The sequence below is a fragment of the Buteo buteo genome, chromosome 4 (assembly GCF_964188355.1).
Source record: "Buteo buteo chromosome 4, bButBut1.hap1.1, whole genome shotgun sequence".
In the NCBI taxonomy this organism is placed as follows: domain Eukaryota; kingdom Metazoa; phylum Chordata; class Aves; order Accipitriformes; family Accipitridae; genus Buteo; species Buteo buteo.
Window position 1 is genome coordinate 54411166 of NC_134174.1, and position 17427 is coordinate 54428592.

General features: G+C 59.3%; 1 protein-coding gene across 3 annotated transcripts in view; it reads left to right on the forward strand.

Annotated features, from left to right (window-relative positions):
• KCNIP2 (potassium voltage-gated channel interacting protein 2) overlaps positions 1-13180 on the forward strand; it is a 45888-nt gene extending 32708 nt beyond the window's left edge. The window contains exons 2-9 of one of the 3 annotated variants that reach the window (XM_075026955.1): positions 8838-8937; positions 10056-10227; positions 10638-10707; positions 10808-10878; positions 11404-11511; positions 11897-12001; positions 12283-12345; positions 12678-13180. In XM_075026955.1, coding sequence (XP_074883056.1) covers positions 8838-8937; positions 10056-10227; positions 10638-10707; positions 10808-10878; positions 11404-11511; positions 11897-12001; positions 12283-12345; positions 12678-12725 — 737 coding nt within the window. In that variant the 3' untranslated portion in view covers positions 12726-13180. The remainder of the gene's footprint in view (positions 1-8837; positions 8938-10055; positions 10228-10637; positions 10708-10807; positions 10879-11403; positions 11512-11896; positions 12002-12282; positions 12346-12677) is intronic. The other 2 variants (XM_075026956.1, XM_075026957.1) reach the window with 2 other exon arrangements.
• The last annotated feature ends 4247 nt before the right edge of the window (positions 13181-17427 follow it).

Below are 17427 nucleotides of genomic sequence, written 5' to 3' on the forward strand. Positions count from 1 at the left end.
TGCCTCCAGAGCCTGGGGAGAAACGGGAGGGAGCAGCAGCCTGCATGGGTGCTACTGGTGCCCCGAAGGATGCCAGGCAGGAGGGCGGTGGCAGCGAGCAGCATGGCCACCTCCCGGTGCTGGGCTCAGGGCAAGGGTCCCTCTGGAGAGGGGAGAAAACGAGCATCCTCACAGCACTGGTAAGGGCGAAGCCCCGTGCCAAGCCTGGCTTTCCTCCTGCTTTCCAGGAACCCCTTTGGCAGGAGCACGGCATCTTGGCTGCAGGAGGGACTGGCCCTTTGGGGCGTGGTGCCAGGGGTCCCCAGCTCAGGGCACCATCCAGCCTGGTGGGTCTGTCAGACCCAAGAGATCAAGGTGAGCTGGCTGTGAGTGGGGTAGATCTTGGAGCATGGAAATCCAGCCTGGGGCAGCTGCAGGTGCTCCAGGTTGAAGTTTGGGGTTCTCTGGGCTGGGATGCACCAGAGATTTCCCATGCGCAGTGGGTTTAACCCTTGCCTTTCCTTTTCCAAGGGCTGGCAGGCTTTTCAGCTGGCTGTTGGGCTGGGCAGGGTCTGGTGCCTGAATCAGGAGAGAGTTGCTCACTCATGGTGAGGGCTTGCAAAGCAGGAGGGGAAGGGGCAGAGATGTATGGTAGCCGTGGCCGGGCTCTGAGTTTGGATCCCCGAATAGCTTTACACTCTGAGACATGCTGTAGCTGGGCCACATCCTGCCAGCACTGGGGTCTTGGAGAAGAAGGTCTCCTGGGGAGCCTACTCTCTCCTCTGTGGAGCATCTTCCCCATGGTCCGCACCTGGGGACATCAGCCCCGGTCATTGCCATGGACGCAGGATGGGCTGCGCTGTGTTGTCCTGCCTGGAGAGGGTGAAGCTGGGGGAGAAGGGGACTTGACCCTGGGTCGCCTTGGCTGTGACCCTCGCAGCTGGGGCCAGGGCAGGGCAGCTCTCCCAGCACTGAGCTCCTCAAGGACCGCAGTGCCCGCGGCACACACCCTGCCGACTCTGCCGCTGCGTGGTGTCACGTCCCGCTCAGCCCAGCCAGACATAATTAGCTTGTTGAATCTCTTCTCCCTCCGGCCTCACGTTAATCACTTTTCACATTGCTTCCCTCCCAATTCCCTCTGGCCTGGCTTGCTCTTTCTGTTGCTGATGTGCCAGGAGAGGGGAGCAAGGGGACCCAGCTGGACATGGAGAAGGGACCCCACTCTGCTGCATCCTACCCCAGAGATGGGCTCTGAGCCAGCGGACGGGGGGACAGGGAGATCGCTCAGCCACGGGGAGGTGAGAAAATTGCAGGCTAGAGAAAAAGCAATAAAGCTAGAGAGCAAGGGAGCTTGCTGGGACAGCCCTTCTTTGCAGCCCTGCTCTGCTGGTGGAGGATGAAACCTTGGAGTTCAATGGGAGAGGTCGGCTTGGAGCTCTCTAGCGCAGAGCTGTGTTGGGCTGCAGGGTGCTGTGAGAGCTCACCGGGGCCTCCTTTACCTCTCCCCTGCGAGGGGCAGGATTAGATCCCAGGACTGGGCAAAGGTGGGAATAGAGGTGTGCTGGCCAGGGCTCTGTGGGGTTCTGGTCCCCGGAGTGCAGGCAGCAGGTCCCACATGCCGACCGTGCCTGGCTGCAGCGTCCCCTCCCAGGGATGCAGGGAAATGTCTCATTCCCCATAGGTGCCTGCCCTGGGGCTTGCCGTGCCACTGGAGCAGAGAGTGGCCAGATCAGAAGCAGCTTTTAGGTGAGAGATGCGTAGAAAACCGTCTCAAAGAGACTTTCTAACAACCACTGCTGCCAGGCTGGGGTCTCTGCCCTGCTGCCCACAAGGCAGGGCTTTGAGTGGTCTGCAGGGAGTCCCCACCCTGGCTGGTCACCCCGCCAAGCTCTCCTCCTCCCTCCAGGCAGCACCCCGGAGTGAAGTGGGGCACATTTCCCTCCAGCAGCAAGCGAGGTACCCAGGGCTGGCAGCCCCCAGCTGTGGCTGCTCCCTGTGCCACAGATCTTGCACGGGGCTGTGACTTGCTGGAGCGGAGAGGTGTGGATATTCCCCCAGGAGGCGAAGAGGGAAGAGGTGAGGGTGGCAGGTGTCAGTGGAGGTGATCGGCAGACGAGGCTGAGCTCCGAGGCCGGGAGCTCCTTGTGCTGTGCCGCGAGTGCGTGCAAGGTGGGGCACTGCTGAGGAACAGGTTTGGTGGTTTGGGATGGGGCAGAGGGGCTGACCTGGGCAGGGCTGGTCCCTGGGCTGCGTGGCAGCAGTGTCCTGGGGGCAGTGAGCAATGAGCTCGAGGGTCCCCGCGTGTGGCTTGGCTCCAGGTTCAGTGCCACCGTGCACTGCTGTTGGGGTGGGAGTCGGGGGCAGCTGAGCCTCCTCCGTTCACCCATCAGTACCAGCTCTGCACCCCTCCGTGGTTTCCAGTGCTGTGGAGTGCCTGTGCCAGGTTGTGTAGGTGCAGGGGTGCCCTGGGGTGAGAGTTGACACCTAAGTCACTTCGGCAGTTGCGTGGGCTCCTTCCTCCCCTGCAGCCTGGGTGCCCTGAGGGACCCCAGAGGGTGCTGGGGCGGGAAGAGGGAGGGCCAAGGCAGGACTCTCCTCCCCTGCCCTCCCCTCTCGTCCCTTGCTGGGTCTGTCGCTGCCAGACCAGCTGCCTGCTGGGGCTGCACGTCTGTGGGATGTCGGTTGCTGGGGCACCCTGGGACCCGCAGGGGCTGCAATTGGTGGGCATCATCCTGCTGCTCTGCTCCAGCCTCAAGCTACTCCATGCCCTGGGCATCATCGACCTGGCCAGGGGAGGTGGGACAGGGATGGGGATGGGGTTGCAATGGGATGGGGCTGTTGTGGTGGAGGTGCTCCTTACCTGTCCCGGGGGCTGCAGGGTGCTTGGGGGAGGTTTGGAAGGATTAGTGTGTTTTGGGGCATTTGGGGGCCATTAGGGTGTGAGAGGGTGTCTAGGGTGTCTGGCAGCATTATGGTGTAGGGAGCTGAAGAAGTGAGGGTGTCTGGGGGTTGGGATCTGGGGGTGTTTGGGTGTGTTGGGGTGCTAGGGGGGGCACTGGGGTGCAGGGGTATCAGGGATGTTGGGGTGGAAATACATCTGGGGACATTGGGATGTGGGATGCAGGATGCTAGAAAGTTATGGTGCCTGGAAGCATTAGGGTGGGGGATATCTGGGTCTGGAGGCATTGGGGTGCAGTGATGTGTGGGGTGCTGTGGGACTGGGACTGTCTTGGGGTATTGGGGTCTGGAGGCATTGGGGTGCAGTGATGTGTGGGGTGCTGTGGGACTGGGAATATCTTGGGGTATTGGAGTCTGGAGGCACTGGGATGCAAAGGACTGGGCTTTGAAAGATGATGGGGAAAAGGTGCAGGTGACTGGGGCTGGGGAAACAAATGGGAGCTGGGGGCAAGGAGCGATGGATGTGGGGTGGCACCATGCAGGGGAAAGCTTTCCCCACTGCTGCAGGCATTGGCATCTATGGGGGGAGTGTGGCTAAAAAAGGCTGGAGCCCCTGGCCCCTTTGCCCTCCCTGTGGGACTGTGCCAGAGTTGTGGAGGGAAGGGGCTGCTGCGGGTGCTGAGCTCCCTTAATTGGCAGGTGGATGCTGAGGACAGGGCTGGATGTGGCCAGACAAGAGGACCCAAAACACCCCAGAGCGAGGGATGCACGACCTGTTGGTTGCGCCTGGCGAGGATGGGAGAGCAGAGAGCTGCACAGTGCTGCTGCTTTGTCTCCTTTGGCTGCCTTCTTCGGCTGTGCCACAGACAGTCCCGGCTCACACAAGGGCTGCCAACAGACTTTGCGTGAGTGCAATTTGGGGTTTGTTTGCCCCCATCCCCTCTGCCTCCTGGCTGGTGCTGAAGATGCTGTGAGATGAAGGGGCTGCAGATTATATCCACTTGGGCAGCCAGGTCCTGGGATGGGAGCTGGGATCGGAGGATGTGTGGATAGGAGTAATCAGAGGAGCAATTAGTGGCTGAGCAGAGGGAGGGAAGGAGGGCACTGTGCCCAGGAGGTGCTTTCAACCTCTTTGTAATGGAGGATATCCCTGAGCTGCCTGGGATCTGGCTGGGCTATGGCTGAGGCATGTCTAGGCTTCATCCCTGTGCCTTACTGGGGAGGGTATGGATGGCATCTGGATAATGGGTATGCAGAGCACCGGCTCTCTTATGGGACACACTGCCTGCAGCTAAGAGGAGCTGCTGCTTTGCTGGGGCATTTTTGGGGTATCTCCTCTGGCATGGCACCTTGGGTGCGCCGGTTTCTGCTGCCAGAGACATCCCTGCCATGGAGGTGGTGATGAGGACAGGGCAGGATGTGTCCCTGCACCCTCCCTGGGTTTTGCAGCAGGGCGATGCACATGGCTGTCCCAGTCCCGCAGCCTTACCTGCTCCATTTGGGGAGCCCCTGAGCTTCACTGTCCCTTGGCACCTGTATCCCATCCTATTCTCTCCTCGCAACGTTTCATACGTGGTGTGGCCTGAGAAATTACTATTCTGCCGACATGTCCTTTGGGCACAGCTAAGCTGTCTGGGAGCACTGTCACTGAGGATGGGAATGGGGACAGCACACTGCTGTGACCCCTGCTCTTCTCTGCAGCCCCTTCTGGCCCATGCCCCTGTCTCCCTTTGGGGCCTGCTTGGCATGAGGGTTGTGCAGCCGCTCTCTTCCCTCTGGCACCAGGGAACATCCTGGCCCTGAGTCTCTGCTGTCCCATGAACTGTAGGTCTCACTCGGCAGCTTTGCTGCTCTCGGCTCCTTCAGCCCTGCTGGATCTGAGTGTCCGGGCTGAGGCTGCCCCTGTCCCACCACCAGGACAGGGACTCTGTCCCCTGCCCTGGGAGATGCCAGCTCTGATTTCATTCCCCTAATGGATGACCGTCTGGCCCCAGTGGCTGCTGCAGGCACCTTGGTCCTGGTTACACTGAGCTCTGTCACCGCTGACTGATGAGGGTCATTTGCAGAGCTGCTAGTGGTGGGACCCATCCTGACCTGCCCCGGGGCGGCTGGGTGAGCTCACTGTCTCTGCCTCTTGCCGGCCTTCATTGCAGACCCTGGAGAGCTGTGGTCCTCCTGAGCGGGAGGTGGCACTGCCTGAGGCTGGGCACTGTGGAGAGGGAACAGAGCCAGGGGCTGGTGGACCCTGCTTGGAGGTGAGCCCTGGACAGAGATGATTGTGAGCCACAGGTAGGGGAAGCTGGGCTCAGCATCACTGCCTGGATGGACCCAGAGCCATGGCCTAGCAGGGGGAGCTTGGGGATGTGCCTCTGGCCTCCCAGGAAAAGACAATGCTCTGGAAGGGGATGGAGGCTCTTCTACTGAAAAGAGTGTGTTCTGGGAACTGCTCACCCCTTCCCCAGGCTCCCCTGGGGAACCCTTCCATGAGGCCCCCCTACCATGCCCCTTCTTCTGGGTCGTCCCCCTACTCTGGCTGGGGTTTGCCCTCCTGCTTCCCAGCCAGGCTATCTGAAAAGGCAGAGGGTCCCCTTGCCCAGCTGCCTTCTGCCACCTCAGCCTGCTCCTAGGGCAGGGTGCTGGGGCAGATTGTCCCTTGGGTACCAACTCCTCCTGACCTTCCTACTGATCTGTTGTTGCCCCACAGGGCCAAGCAGGGGCTGTGGGAGCTGCATGACCCACACTGTGGCTGCTGGTGCTCTGCTCCCATCCTGGAATGGTGCTGTGCTTGGGCACTGAACTGGGGACACTGGGGAGGTCTCACCGCTGTGAGATGCATGTCTTCCACTCATCGTGATGAAGCATTTATTGATGGGTTACTGGGAGTGTGTGTGTGGGTTTAGCACTGCCTGTTGGTTTGTTATTGTAGGGTATTTTCTAGCAGGAGGGTGCTGTGGAAGGGGTCGGTTGGTCTCCTCAGCCAGCTGTCACTGGGAAGGCGCTGGTGGCTGTGGCTCTGTGGGGAGGGCAGGGACATGATTATGCATTGGGCTGACCCTGGCTCCTGCTTTCTCTCTGGGGAGACCATGGAGCAGCCCAGGCTTGGGTCTTCCTTGGGAAGGGGGGTGTCAGCCCAGCAGCATGTAATCCCCCAACACAGCAGCACTGGCTGGATCCAGCCCCCAAGGACACATCAGTTGCTGGTGGCTCAATACAAAGTGGTCCGCGGCCATCCTGGTGGTGGTCACTGCTGGGGTCAGGGGTCCATCCCCTGTGGGGCCCTTCAGAGCCAGTGTTCAGCAACTTCCAGAATTCATTTCAACAGCGTGTGGAGGTGGGGATGGGAAATCCCTTCCGCTTTTGGTGCTGCCCAAGGATGGAGGTTTGTGTGCGTGTTCGTGTGTGTTTTGAAGTCACTGGGCTATGGAGTGATGCATGGGCAGCAACAAGCCAATTAACCTGGCAGACCTCCCACCACAGATAAAACACTGCCAGCCCTTTCTGTTGGCTTGTTTTGTGCCAGCCACTTGATGGGTCTTGCAGAGGGGTGGAGGGCAGAGTGACATCTGGAAAAGGAGCTGTCACTGGCAAGGACAGGGCTTTGTGCTGCAGACATCCCGTGCGCCCAGTGGGGCAGCATGTGGCAGGGCTCTGCTCCCTGTCTTTGGGCAGAGCTGTTTCCCAGCAAGGGGGAGACCAGGGAGCCCCCAGACTTGCTCGCAGTTTGGATGCCAGGGACAGAAAGGGGACAGTGTGTCCTCCCCGGCAGAGCCCTCAGGCACACCAAAGCCAGGACAGCAAAACCCCAGCCCTGGTCACCCCTCTCCTCTTGTTAAGCTGCATGTGCTGAACGTGCTCCCTCCCCTGCCCCGGGGCCCCTGGAATCGGGCCCTCTTCAGTTTCCTCCTTAAGAAAACACCCATGTTCTTTATTTTTTTTTTCTTTTTCCTTCTTTATAACAAACTAAAGTGTAACTTGCACCCGACCTGACCTACTGCACGTGCCTATACCTGCTGCCCCTGTGAGTCCAACCACAGTTTACTCTCTGTTGCATCTCTCTCGCTGTGTGTTTCCCTCCTGCCCTGCTCCCTCCCCAGTATGCCACCCTGGCATTGGGTGTTGCTCTGCCCACCCTGTCCCTTCCCCCTGAGCAGAGGAGCTGCTCCTGCCTCCCAGGTCTGTTCCCACAGCTCAGCTCTGCCAGAGGGACCTGGCCCCAGAGCATCTTTGGAAGGCTGAAAGGTGCAATTTCCCTTTCTCTCTGCAAATTAAAGCCTTGGAAAAGTAGCTGGGCCAAAATCATGTTTTATGCACAACTGATGCCTGCTTCTAGGAAGGAAGAAGCCTCTTTCTTCACCTGCCTGCAAACTTCAGAGCAGACAGGAGCCAGGCTGTGCTGTCCTGCCAGCACCAGGATCCTGGCCCTCACCCTTGCCCCTTGTGCCTCCCTACACATTTGCACAACACTGGCACCCTGATGTGGATGCCACTTCCCTGGGGACAAGTTTGCGGTCTCCAAGTAGCTTTGTGCGGTGTCCTGCTGGGACAATGACCTCCTGGAGCTGTTCTCCATTGCTGCAGAGGGATGGAGCTGCGTGCCCCAGCCTGCTGCCTTGGCGTGAGCTCAAAGGGTCCCAGGTCCTGCCTGTGGGCACTCAGGGACCGACCTGCCTAGCAGGGGCTGCTGGATGCGGACACATGTCCCTATCCTGGAGCTGGGTACCACGCAGCACCGTTTCCCCAGCACCTGGGGCTCAGCTCAGTCCCACAAAGCTGAGAAAGCTGCCAGAGAAGCCCCATCTGCTAGCCTCCTAGAGAAACAACCCCAAAACCAGGCCTTGGGATGCGTAGGCGTTGTGACCTGCTGCTTGCAGAAGTCCAGGGTGCTTGGAGCAAACGTGGTGTCAGCGGAGCCCCAAAGGGACTTTGCACCTTTCGTCCCATTGGTGCCCCACGCTGCTGTCTGCCTCCCTTTGGGGGCTGGAGCCCAGCACGGCCTTCATCCCCTCCTCTTCCTCCCCTTCCTGCCTGCGGTGTTAGTCCTGTGCTGAGTTTGCTGGCTTGAGGCACTGCAGAGCCCTGTGGGAAGGGAGGGAGCGGGTCTGCAGTTCTGGGGCAGCACCAGCTGGGAGAGATGGGGCTGAGCAAAGCCATTGGGGTCCAGATGGAGGAATTGGGGGTGGTGGTGGGGTCTGTGCAGTGTGGGGACCTGCTATTAATGCAGGTCTGCTTGTAAGCAATGGCCATGGGCCAGGCTGATGTGGGGAGCCCCTCACCCTGCCCCATAGCCTGGCCGAGGCAAAGCCCTCAGCCCCATTCCCCTTCTGGCTGTCTTAAAGCAGGTCGCCAGGCTCGGATCCCAGTGCTGCGCTGGGGTGCATGCCGCAGTCTGGGCTGCATGGCTGCGTTCGGCGCATGCTTCGTGTTCAGCCGTCGGGTGCCAGCAGGATCAAACCCAGCCCCGAGCTCTGGGGAGGATGCAATGCCCCGGCTCAGCCGCAGGCTGTTTCTTGGGGTCTATCCTGCCCTGCCTCCCTGCACAGCCCCGCAGGGAGGGGAGTGTCCTCAGAGAGCAGGTATTTGGCCTCAAGGCTAAAGGGCAGAGTCCAGCCCTGCCACCTCATGGGTCTCTGGGCTGCTGGATGTCTCCAGTGCATCCTGGCATGCTCCGATGGGAGGGTGCAGAGGTGCTGGGTGTGGGTAGCCCAGCAGGGTTGCCCCTTTGCCATCCCCATCCTTCCCAAGGAGGGAAACTCCAGTGCTGGGTTTGTCCTGGGATGAAGCCAAAAGGCCGAGGAGAGCCTGGGCTGGGCTTTGCCTTCCTGCTCCTCCAGCCTCATGCTGCATGTGCTGCCTCCGGCCCCACTTGCCCTGCGCCGGGTGCCAACCCTACTGCCTGCTGGGTCCGGGAGCTGCTGCTCTGTTAACTCTTCTTCTGCTTGGTGACTCCTTCTTTCTTCCAGGCAACCCGCCAGGCCAAACTAAAAAAGCGCTGAAGCAGCGATTCCTCAAACTGCTGCCCTGCTGCCGGCCCAAATCCATCCCCTCGCTCAGCGAAAGCAAGTGCTTCTTCTTGCCTTTGTGTGTGTGTGTCCCCGGCGGTGCTGCTGCCTGCCCTCCGCCCTGGCCCAGCCCGCAGGAAGGGGATGCCTCCACCATCTCCTGCCCTGGGTTTGGGGCTGTTAGGATCAGTCCTGCCCCAGAGGGGTCCGATCTGATGGGCTCTGCACCCACCTCTGTCCTCGCCTGCTTCCAGGCTGGTTTTCTCCCTCTCCAGCTCCCCGGAGCGACTCCCACAGGATGCACAGTGGCGAGACCCGCTTTGGAGCTGGCTCAGGGCAGCGGGACCCTGCCAGCACTGATTTAAAGGCTGGGGGATTGTTGCTCGAAGCTCAGTGTAGGTTTGGAGATGGAGGTGTGATGGGAGGGGTGAAAGGGGCTGAGCAGGGAGTGAGCGCAGAGCTGCCCAGAGCCCCCTACCCACCCTGCACAGGGTGTGCTTGGCCCCTCGGTGAGTCCAAGACCCTGGCTGGGGTGTCCCCCTGCCCCACGGTGTGAGCTGATCCCCTTGGGAGAAGAGGTGAGTATGGAGGGGCAGGGGCTAATCCACCCCACAGAGGGGGGGTATCCACTGTGGACCCACAGCCTCTCTGGGTTGCAGTGGGTTCTGGGGGTGCTGGCCGCTGTGGGCAGGGGTTGTGTAGCTTGCCAGACGGTGGGGAGAAGCCATTGATGAAGGGCCAGCACAGTGGGCAGGATGGGGTCTAGACAAGGTGAGGGGGGGCATTTGGGGCTGGGGGTTCTGGTGGGCAGCTCTCCTGCTGGACATGAGCCCTGGTGCAGCACAGACCTGCGGGACGTCCACAGTCTCGGCTCTGCAGGGCAGATGTCTGTGCTGGGGGGATAAGAAGGGTGGGCAGGAGGAGTCTCAGCACTGGGGGGTTCCACACCCCCTTTCTGCCCAGCCTGGGCTTTACCGGAGGCTGGGGGGGCTGTTGCCCACTGTCAGCTGCTGGTCTGCCCCCAGGGTGTCTCTGAGTGTCCCCTGCTGGCACAGACCCAACTCCAGCTGAGCAGGGCACCCCAAAAATGCATCACCCCGGGCAGGTGTGAGATGATGGGGTGTGCTGCACAAGGTGCCTCTCCTGCCCCCCCCGGCACGGCAGGGCAGGGCAGGGCAGGACAGTGCTGGCCTCAGCCGCCCTCTCTTCCCCTGGGTTCCTTGCAGACAGCGTTGAGGATGAGTTTGAGCTTTCCACCGTCTGCCATCGCCCCGAGGGGCTGGAGCAGCTCCAGGAGCAGACCAAGTTCACCCGCAAAGAGCTGCAGGTCCTGTACCGAGGCTTCAAGAACGTGAGTACCCCTTGACCAGCTTTGCTAGCCCCTGCTCCGCTGCCATGTCCACCTCAGCGGGTGCTTTGCACCTGGTGGTGCCTCGGGTTTGCAAAGGCTTTTGGGACCTTGGGGTTGAAGTTTATATCAGGCTACGGCCTGATCCCACCTCCAGGGAGCTCAGTGGGGAGGCCTGATCCTGTGCTCCATCCCTTGGGTGCAGAGAGCCCCCTCCCTGGGTGCCTGGGATGCAGAGCCCCTCCAGCGAGGGGTGCAGCCCACAAAATCAGGGACATGTTCCAAGCAGAATTACCAGCTGCCCCACCAGGGAGCACAGGGCCAGTGGGCAAGGCAAGGGAGCCACAGGGATTTAAAGGGGTGCTCAGGCCCTCTCCGCATTGTGGAGGTGACCCTGCGGCTTGCCCTGGCAGGAGTGCCCAAGCGGCATCGTCAATGAAGAAAACTTCAAGCAGATCTACTCACAGTTCTTCCCACAGGGAGGTGAGTGCCCATCCCTGTCCCCATCCCCATGCCCTGCATGGGTGCCTCTGTGGGGTGGGGTGTCACACAGCACCCCCTCACACTGTCTACCTCCCCCCAGACTCCAGCACGTATGCCACCTTCCTCTTCAACGCCTTTGACACCGACCACGATGGCTCCGTCAGCTTTGAGGTGAGCTGTGGCCGAGGTGGGGATGGCAGTGGGGCAGGGAGGGCACAGCCTTTCAGGTACCACAGGCTGGGCTGAGCAGCTTTGCTGTTGCAGATGGATGGAGAGCTTTGTAGGGGCTGGTGGAGTTTATTAAATTCCCAGAGGCAATGAAAAAACAGTGAAAAGCAACAAAAAGGGGGCTTTCTCTATTTTCTGGCTACTGTCTTGTAGGTACCCAGACTGGCAGGCACAGCCATGGCTGGGTCTTGTTCAGGCTTTGGCTGAACAGCAGATCCTGATGCACGTTGTCCTCATGGGTGCTGTGACCCAAGGGGCTAGTGTGGGACTTATCTGGGGACAAGCAATCAGTTTTCCCCAGGCTCTTTTTGATACTCAATGTTTTCCTTGTTAGCCCAGCCCCAGGGCACATCTGCTTTGGGGCCAAGTTCTCCCTCTGCAGGAGGGACTAGCAGGGCTGTGCCCTCTGTGTCCATGAGACCCTTTGCGGCTGTAACTCCCATCTGCCTGCCTTGTTCTTCCCTGCAGGACTTTGTGTCTGGACTGTCCATCATCCTGCGGGGCACCATTGACGATCGCCTGAACTGGGCCTTTAACCTCTATGACCTGAACAAAGACGGCTGCATCACCAAAGAGGTGGGATGGGGGGGATCCAGGCTGGTTCCCAGGGCCAGTGCAGGTCTGCGCCCAGCAGGGACGAGGGGGTGTTGGGTGAGCTCTGGAGGAGGGCTGGGGTGGGGGTGTCAATATTTACTGAGCTCAGCTTTGCAAACAGGTCCCTCATGGCCCCTTGGCACTGGCGTGTGTCTCTGGGGTGGAGGGTGGATGAGGCACGTGCTGCTTTGGGGCTCCATCAGACATGCAGGCACACACATGGCCCCACACTATGTATGGAGCTGGCAGGAACACAGCTGAGTACCCCACAGCTCCTTCGGGAGCATCACGAAAAAGGTGTGGGTTGGGGGCCAGGCGGAGGCAGAGCCCTGTGTTGACCCTGCAACCCTGCTCCCCTACCCTCCAGGAAATGCTGGACATCATGAAGTCCATCTACGACATGATGGGCAAATACACCTACCCGGCCATGCGGGAGGAAGCACCCCGGGAGCATGTGGAGAACTTCTTCCAGGTGAGCTGAGCACATCCCAGGGAAGCAGAGCTCCAGCACAGAGCCAGTGGCTGCCCAAAACCTGGCACGGTACAGGAGAAAACACCCCACACTGGGGATGAAGCAAGGCTGTGCTGGAGCCAGGGAGAGAAAAGGCCATCCTGGTCCTACTGGGTGCTTGGGGATGGCTGGGGCAGGAGTGCACTGTATCCAGCCCCTGCAGGACCTGGGTAGGTGGTGCTGGGCTCTCCCTGGGGCTGAGACTGGCCCTGCCATGCCCCCTGTGCTGTGCTTCTCTTCAGAAAATGGACCGAAACAAGGACGGTGTGGTGACAATCGAGGAGTTCCTGGAGTCCTGCCAGAAGGTAAAGCCACCAGCAGCTCTGCTTTGGGGCTGGGCCACCTCCTGTCCCTTGGGCACCTCTGTCCCCCCCATTGCCCTCCTGGCAGAGAGGGGGTGAATGCAGGGCTCCCAGGGGCAAGGCTGGGGCTCTGCTTTGGGAACTGTATCCATGCCAGCATCCTTGTGCAGATGAGGAGAGCTGTGCACCCCAGTAGGGCTTGGACACTGCCTGTAATCCCTAGGCCTCTTGTCCCATGGGTCAGAGCTGCCATGAGGGTAACGCCAGGCTTTGGGGGAGCTGCCCAGATTGCTGTTCCGTGCCCAACCCGCTTGCTTCCCACCTCCTCCACGCAGGATGAGAACATCATGCGGTCCATGCAGCTCTTCGACAATGTGATTTAGCTCCCGGACCTGCCTCCAGCCGAGCTCTCCTGCCACCAGGCCCAGAACCTGCTTCTCTCTCGACTTTTCCTTCGAGCCTCCCCTCTGCTGGCTGCACAGACACCCCTGTGGGAAAGGGTCTCCCTTCCCGAAGACGTGGTCGGTGCCGGGATCTTCCCTTCCCCCTGGGCTGGCTCTGCTTTCCTTGGGGGATCCCAAGCAGGTGCTCCCAGATGTCGGAGCATGGGCACAGCTGGCACGGGGCAAGCGTTTGGCCTGGATGGACCTCCCTGCACCCATTCCTGGCAGGAAAGCTGCAGCCTCGGGCTGCGATAGAGGCTTCCCCCGTGCACAGCACCCCGTGCAGCCACGGCTCCCCTACCCCGACCCTCCCCAGCCTCGGGAGCCCCCAGCACCGGCTCCAGCCTAAATCCTCCAGCGACGCTGTCTAGAAACAAATAAAGTCTTGCAACAGTCGCCAGCAACTTGGCTTCCCCCTCTGCCCCGGCTGTGCCTTGCAGTGGGGACTGTGTCTGGCGTGTCGGCTGTGAGCCGCCGGCCACCCTCCTTCCCCAGCCCTTGGGCCAGTGGGTGGGCAGAGGGCTGTGCCTGGAGAAGGCAGTCGCACGGGCTCTCGGGGTTCATCGCTGCATGAGCTGTGGCAAGCAACCCCTGATCCTGGGGGGCCTGGTTAGACCTAGGAGGCTCATCCTGATGTGGGGACAGGGGACACTAAAGGCACCCCGAGGTGCCTTCTTGTGGCATTGGTCCCCCAGGATGAAGGATGTTAGGCTGGGGGTCCTCAGCCCTCATCCCTCAAATTCGGGGTGCTGGCACACAGGGGACCTCAGGGACCCACTTTGAGGCTCCAACAGAGAGCTACCCTTCCCACCCCTCCCCAAGGACACGGCAGCCAGGGTATGGGTCCACGTGGAACAGGGAGGTGTGCTGGGCTCCAGTGGCCACCCTGGCCCTTGGGCCTCACAGCCATGCTCCCGGCATCGTTTCTGCTGACCGTGCCCTGTTCCTGTGCCCTGGCCTGCCCCAGCCCATCTGCTGCCTTGGAGGTTGGGGAGAGAGGAATGGGGCAGAGAGGTGTCCCCACAGGCATAGCCCTGTGCTGGGGGCATTGCTGAGCTGGCAGCTCCTTGGGGAGAAATTTGAGGCTGGGGCCAGCCAGGAGTCGTTGCTGTGCTGCTGGCAGGCTGGAGGGTCACCTTGGAGCAGGGCAGGCTCAGCTCCTTCTCCCAGCATGGCCATGTGAGAGCCTGCCTGGGGACGCTGGGGATGGAGCCAGCACCCCGCAGATCCCCATGTCTTTGTCACGACCAGCTCCTCAGAGTTGGGTATGTGCAGGCAGGCCTGTCCTGCCTGTACACCCCTCCGAGTCATAGCTGGGACAGTGATGCCCGTGGGCTAATGACCCTATGCCAACCCCAGAAGCCCCTCTGTCCAATTTCACAGGCATTGGGAATGTACCCAGCCCCGGCAGCCCCCTGCTCAGCTGCTCCAGCCTCCGCATCCTTAGCAGCCAAGGGCGATTGGGGCTGGCCCAAGCTGCGGTGTCTGGGATCAATGGGGAAGGGGTGAGCAAGGACCATGCTGGGCCAGGCCCCAGACCCAGGCTGAGCCCCTGGTGTCGGAGCCATTAGAACCAACCCCCAGGGCCCTGCGCCAAAGCTACGGGGCTGCTCCCCAGTGGGATCATCCCTGGCCCAGCCCTTGCAGACATGATGTGTTTTTTATGTTCATTTAACACATTGTTCATCTCACAGTCCTGTTCCTGGGTTTGCTGTGGGGCTGAGCTCCCACTTAAAGTCTCCCAAGGGTGAGAGGGCAGGTATCCTGACCCTTACCCCTCCTGTCTCCTTCTCCCCATCCTCCTTCCTCCCAGGCTCTCTGGGGTACCCACTGTCCCCCGCCACGCGGAGCAGATGCCGCCTCCTCCCTCACGCTGCAGGTCGCATGGCGTGACCCCCTGCCCCGGGGCATGGTGACCCACAACCCGCTTGGCATCTCCAGTCTGTATATTTTGTATTATAACAATAATATGGGTTAAAAAAAAAAAACCAAAAAAACCAATAAAATCTAACCACAATCGCTATGCACACCACCGTTATGTCTTTGCATCTGTCAGCTGTCTGGGAGGGACAGGGGAAATAGGGGCTGAGGGTCTCTGCAGGGTTGGCAGCCTTTTTGCAGTCTGCAGGGTGCTCTGCCTGGGTGCTCTGGGAGATTGCATGGGGGACAAGGTGTGTGCTGAGCTGGCCAGCATCCCAAACAGCCTGGCAATGCCATCAATGGCCCCATAAATACAGTCTTTGCCCTGCTAAGAGGTTGTAGCTTTAGGCTAACAGGGTCTTACAGCAAGTGTGTCAGGTCTCAGGAGTGGGGCTGTCAGGTGTGTTTTCAGCTTGCCATGAGATGCTGCTGGGTGCTGCTTGGGACCAGATGGGGTGGCCCTTATTAGGATGTGGCATTTAAGGCTGAGCTAAAGGAAGATGGGTAGCTACTGCCTTGAAGAGGTGGGCATGGGCTGGAAAGAGGTTTTTCTTAGGGATGTGAACTGATGTGCAATCACTGGTCCTTGGAAAAGTGCAGCCTTGTAGACCTGGGAAAAATGGCTTGAAGCAAAACAAAGAAGAAAAAAGAAGCAGGTGAGTAAGAAACCAGTGGAACAGGATAATGGACCTGATGTGGGACAGTGACACCCTCCAGCATTACGCAGTATGTGTTCCAGGAACTGAAAGCTCAATGTGAAGAGCTGCTGGAGACCCAAATGTCTTAAAGGGTTGGGCTCTAGTTACGGGGGAATTGCTATTGTGGGACTGGGAAAGCTGTGAGTCTGCTCGTTGCAAAGCCTCTGACTCCCCAGGGACCTTTTTGACCTGCTGGCAATCACCCAGGTCCACGTACAGCAGTATGAATGGGCCTGAGTGCATTTTCCCTTCTAACCCATACGTCACAGTATATCGTATCCCCTATGAGCTCTGCTTGGCTGGTTGCTACTTTGGGCAATGCCATCCGTGGGCTTGATGTGCCCTCATGGCACAAGGATGCTGTGAGCCACTGATGGGGTCCCTCGGGTCCCTCTGTCCAGGACAAAGGGCAGGAAAGGGACTGGGGTCACAAGGAGAAAAAGTGTGCTGTGGGGCTTACTCAGCCTTCAAATGCTGCCATAGCCTTTTCACACCAAATGGGAATAGGTTTGGGCAGGGATCGTTGCTGGTAGTCTATGGGGTGGGGAGGCAACTGGTCCCCTGGGAGCCAAAAAATAATCTCTGCTTAGCTCCCCCCTGGGGCAGGCCCTGGGGGAAGGGGCCAAGGGCAGGGAGGGCTGGATCAGTCCCTCCAGGTATGTCATCAGTTTGTTATGAGAAGCTGCTGTCTGAGGCAGGGCTTGGGACCTGGTGTCCCTTGTTAGGATGTGGCATTTAAGGGTAGGCAACAGCAAAGCTGTTGGGCCTATGCTGAGAGCAGAGGTAGGAGCTGATGGGTGCTTGGAAAAGGGCAGCCTTGTGTTGTTTCAAGCCATCTCTTTCCCAGCTTTCAGAGGAAAAAAGAATAGTAGTTATGTGGGAAAACAGCTGAGCAACTGGATGAGGCAGCTGATGCAGCCTGGGGCAGTGATTCACTCCAGCATCCTGAATATTGCCTAGAAACACAAACATCTTGTAGAAGGATTGAGATCCCAACACTGTGGGAACTGTTACTGCGGTATTATTTCTGCACAAAGCTGTGAGCATGATGGCTGCTTCAGAGTCCCTTCTGACCTAGCAGCCAACTGCCCAGCTCTGCATACAGTGGTGAGAATACTGTGTATTTTCCACACAAATTTTGTGCATTTCTCCTCTCTAAATCCTTTCATAAAGTCTTGTTGCACATTAACACAATTTAGCTAGTTACTACTCAGGGTAGGAGTACAATTGCTATTTTTGCTCTTTGAAAGCCTTAGATTGGACGTGATGGTAACTAGAGATGCTCCTTGGCCAGGGTCTTTGCTGCAGCTTCCTGAGCATGGATATAGATGGAGCCAGAAACGCAGCCGTCTTGGGTTTCTCGTGCAAAAATATCACCAGCAGAAATAAGCTTGAAGAGCAAGAAACAGACTTCAAAAATGCACGGGAGCATTTTGGGAAAGCTGAGTGAGTTGGGTAGGAGTGAGCACTGTCCAAATCAGAAGGGGATGTTTTTAATCAGAGTTTTCATAAATTTTGTTTCAGTTTTGCCTAAAACATGACATGGCTGCCGTGATGTCTGCAGGCTTTCTCCAGCCCTTCCTCACAAGCTGGGGTTTCCAGCAGCTTTTTGCTCACTGGTTTCTTGTTGGCTGGCACCTGCTGTGGCCTCCCCAGTGCTGGGTGGGCTGGAAGGGTTACCACATTGTCCTCTCTGTGTAGCCTCATGGGAGGTCATCTTCTCAGCCCTGTGGTCTCTGACGTGCTCTGGGTGCCTGCTGCTCCCAGCCCCACACGCTCCCATGCAGCTGGAGCTTCTCCCTGGAGAGATGCTGTCTGACCTCAAGCCCCTTCTCTGATTTACTGAGATGATCTCATACCCCGTCCTTCAGCCTCCTCGTAGCCCCTTCCAGGTGTGGAAACATCTGCAAGTGTAACATCAGCCGGGCTGCGCTAGGAGAGAGGGAGCAGCCATAGGGGCTTTTCCCCTTGCACCCCATCCGCGGCCCCTGCCCACCCTGCGGCAGGGTCCCAGCAGCTAGGTC